Genomic DNA, 3,654 nt, shown 5'->3' with positions numbered 1-3,654 from the left:
GGGCGGGCGCTCGGCCGACGGTCCCCCGGGCCCAGCGCTGGCTCGGGCGGGCCGGGGCGTGATGTCACGGCAGGGAGGGGGCGCGGGAGCGGCCGGGCCGGCGGGGAGGCGGGGGAGGTGTTTTCCAGCTTTAAAAAGGCAGCAGGCAGAGCGCGGCCCTGCGTCAGAGCGAGACTCAGAGGCTCCGAACTCGCCGGCACAGTCAGTCACCGCGCCGGGGAGTGCGGCCGGGCGCGGGGACCGGGGCGCGGGCGCACACCTCCGAGCCGCCGCAGCCCGGACCCGCCACGCGCGCACACGCCCCTCACAACGCTTCTCTGGGGCGCGCGGCGCTGAGCCCGGGCCGGCGCGCGTCCGCCGGGGGAGAGGCGTCCTTCCTCGGGAGACCCGGCCCCGCGCGGCGGCGCAAGACGCCCGCTCCTCCTCCCGCTCCTCCCGCCGCCGCCGCCGCCGCCGCCGCCGCCGCCGCCGCCGCCGCCGCGTGGATGCCAAGTACCAGCTTTCCAGTCCCTTCCAAGTTTCCACTCGGCCCTCCGGCTGCAGTCTGCGGGAGCGGAGAAACTTTGGGGCCCTCTGCGCCCGCCGGCGGCACCATGAAGTCGGCAGAGGAAGGTAAGCCGGAGCGGCCTCAGACCCCCGCAGCGGCCCCCGGGGGGGCCCCCGGCCCCGCGCCCTGAGCCCGGCGCCCGTGCGGCCCGCGCCCGTCCGATCCACGCCCGGCGGGGTCCCGGCCCGCGGAGGGGCGAGCAGGCCGGTCCAGGGTCCGCGCGCAGGGAGGGGCGCGGGCGGCCGGGCGCGCGGCGGGCGCGCTGCACAGATTGGGAAGCGGTGTCCCCCTGGTGTTTCCCCAGAGCAGCCCTGATTTCGTGCGCGCCTTCTTGCCAATAGGTGTCTCCTCTTCTCTAGCGCTGAGTGCGCGCACTTGGCCTTCGCTGGTGCAGCCTCGCGGCTGCTCCGACTGTAGAAACTCAGTTCAAATGCAGGCTGCTGGGGGACGGGGCGAGGTTAGGGCCGTCAGAACCACGAAGGAAGGACACTTTGGAAAGCAGCGAGGTTTCTCTGGGAAAGAGGGATGGCCGGTTTCTTCCCCCGTGGGGCAAGGCCCCAGGAAGACCAGCCGTACAGTGAGGTTGCGGGGGGGCGGTGTTCGGCGCCCCTCCACGAGCTGAGTCGGTGGCAGATTCCTTCCAGGCGCTGGGCCCAGCGAACCGCTCCGTGTGGCGCTGCTCCGCCGGTGGCTCGACCCGCAGGACTAAAAGCCATCAAAGGAGCGGTCGGGCACAGCCCCTGATTCAAGACAGTTTGCAATCTTAGAGACTTGAGAGTTCCAACCGTAGATGTTCCAGGACAGTTGGAAAAGAGACCGCCGAGTTTCAAGCTACTTGTTCATAGTCACGAAGATGGCATAAGTGTCTGCCCTGCCCTGAAGGCTGGTGATGGCGAGGCCGCCACTACTGACAGTGCGCTTGCGACCCTCCCGCGTGCGACCCTCCCGCGTGCGGTCTTAGGTCCACAGTCCCCTCACCCGCACCCTCTCAACACCCCTCCCACCCCTGACCAAAGCAGCCCAGAGTTCCTACGGCGTTCCTGAAGGTGTCTGAAGATAGCCTCCGAGAGGGGTGACGAGCATCCTAGTCAGGGACCACGATGGAAACTGGGAGACACCCTTCCAAATGCCGTATCAACCCTGAAGTACCTTGTCTAAATTATTTTAAGAAAGCTGCCTAGCCTGCCAGTGAATGATGGGCGCTCATACTTTGTAGGGCAGACACCCGTATGGGGAGTGCTAGGAAGTGAATGCTACTGTCTCCTGCACGAGTCTAATAAATGTGACGGCCCCTCTTGCATTACAACTGCAGTTTTCAAAGACTGCCAGCTCGGGAGAACGTCCTTATCTTTAGCAAACGTGAGCTCAAGACCATACATTCAATATAAGAACATCGGTATGGGGTCAGTGTCTTGATGTCTTATGTTATTTCTACGTATTTTCATCAAGGGAGGAAGATGTATCTTATGTTTCTCACCGTTTCATCCCAATTTAGAAAATGTTGAAATGTAAACAGCAGGTAACGTTTACAGGACAAGCTCTTACTGTTAAAAAAAGTTTTAAAAGTTGTCGAGATTTTGATTTTACATCCTTGACCCTTATTTCAAAGTTTCTTATCACTGCTTTTTAAAAATGTGGGTCTTTCAAAGTTTAGGTTTCTTTAGTTCAACAGTCGGTGGTCCGTCTGCAGTAAAGAATCTTTTTTCTCTTACAAGAGGAGAAGCATCTGTGGGGGGTGGTGGTTATTTTTCATGTTTCCAGCTTAAGAAAATACATTTGAAGGTGTCCCTGCTAAGAGGCAGCATGCCAGGCGTGATGATGCCCTTTGACTAAACAAATATTGGTGTATTTATAAGGACTACAGAATTAGGCTAAACAGAAAGCATGATCTAATCCTTCATATAGCCAGGCACAGGGTACGAGAGGCAGAAACCCAGCCTGCAGATCCGCGCCTGCCTTGCTGAGGGCTGGCGGCATGGATCTGGCCTTCCCCCGCAGGCCCGACTGGGCTTTAGTTGTCCGTCTGAGGATCTCCGGGATTCCCCAGCGCTTCCCTCCAGTTTAATGAGCATCTGGTAAAAGCTCACTAGGCACTGCTGTTTGGGAAGGCCCCTGCTTGTTCTCCTGCATGAGGAATGCAGAGAAATGCAGGCCTTGTAGGTACACCCACCCACCCATTCAGAGGTCGTTCCACACAGAATGCCCGGGGCTCTCCAGAACGGAACAAAGCCTGCGCTGTTCTCCTGCCACTTAACTTCGCGGCGTTGTTTCCTAATCCAGATTAGAAAAGGCCCTGCTGCTTCTATCACACCCAGGGCTGGAGTTCTGGGCCCGGTGCACACCGGCAGCCTCTGACAGGAAGCGCCAGCTAAACATTTCCATCAAGACGGGAGTGTCTGCTGAATTGGCAAATAGCTCCAAACCATTTACAAGATGAAAGGCACGGGGGTGCTGGTAAGAGGAACAGTTGAAAAACGGCCACCCTATCCGGTTACCTTGGTGGGGGATCTGAAACTAGGTGGGGATCAGCTCGGCCTTAGGATAAAGCAGACCCAAGTCCTGACCCCGAGGGGCTCGGGTGCACCCGGAAGGGTAAACCCACTTTCTCCTGGACAGAACAGTTGAGCGAGAAGTTTTAGTCTAAACAGATGGTAGAGGCTGTTGTTTGTGTGTAAATTTTTGGTGGGGGTGAGAAGGTGGCTGAGCTTTAAAAAAAAAAGCCGAAAAGAGAGAAAATGAAATGTTGTGGCTTCTGAACGGAAAACAGAACTTCCATTTGCCTGAAGGTCAGCAAAAAAAGCAAACTAAAACAAAACAGCCCTCCAACATACATCTCAAAGATATAGAACTATTATTAGAAACTAAATCAGGCCAAAGTGAACTATAGTTTTTCACTGGAGGAAACCAGCGATTTGGAAAGGGTCATGAGAGGGAAAAGGTTTGGGGGAGGGGTCACGTGATTCCCAGGTTATCTGCTTCCGAAAAAAGCAATCCCCACGGGGCCAGAGGGCCTGCGGGGCAGAGAGCAGGACTCGTCTGATTAGCAGCGGAGTTGCAGAAACGGACACTTGTGCACCCTCCTCCTTTCCCACTCGACCCCCCCCCCC

At 57.9% G+C, this 3,654-nt stretch overlaps 1 protein-coding gene across 1 annotated transcript in view; it reads left to right on the top strand.

The window, feature by feature from the left end:
• Positions 1–485: 485 nt before the first annotated feature.
• Positions 486–3,654, top strand: part of NFATC1 (nuclear factor of activated T cells 1) — a 63,337-nt gene continuing 60,168 nt past the window's right edge. Inside the window, exon 1 of the mRNA XM_007449961.1 lies at positions 486–612. Coding sequence (XP_007450023.1) covers positions 486–612 — 127 coding nt within the window. The remainder of the gene's footprint in view (positions 613–3,654) is intronic.

This window comes from Lipotes vexillifer, unplaced genomic scaffold (genome assembly GCF_000442215.2).
Source record: "Lipotes vexillifer unplaced genomic scaffold, Lipotes_vexillifer_v1.1 scaffold1012, whole genome shotgun sequence".
Taxonomy (NCBI): domain Eukaryota; kingdom Metazoa; phylum Chordata; class Mammalia; order Artiodactyla; family Lipotidae; genus Lipotes; species Lipotes vexillifer.
Note: the sequence above shows the minus strand (reverse complement) of the source record. Positions and strands in the feature narration are given on the sequence as shown.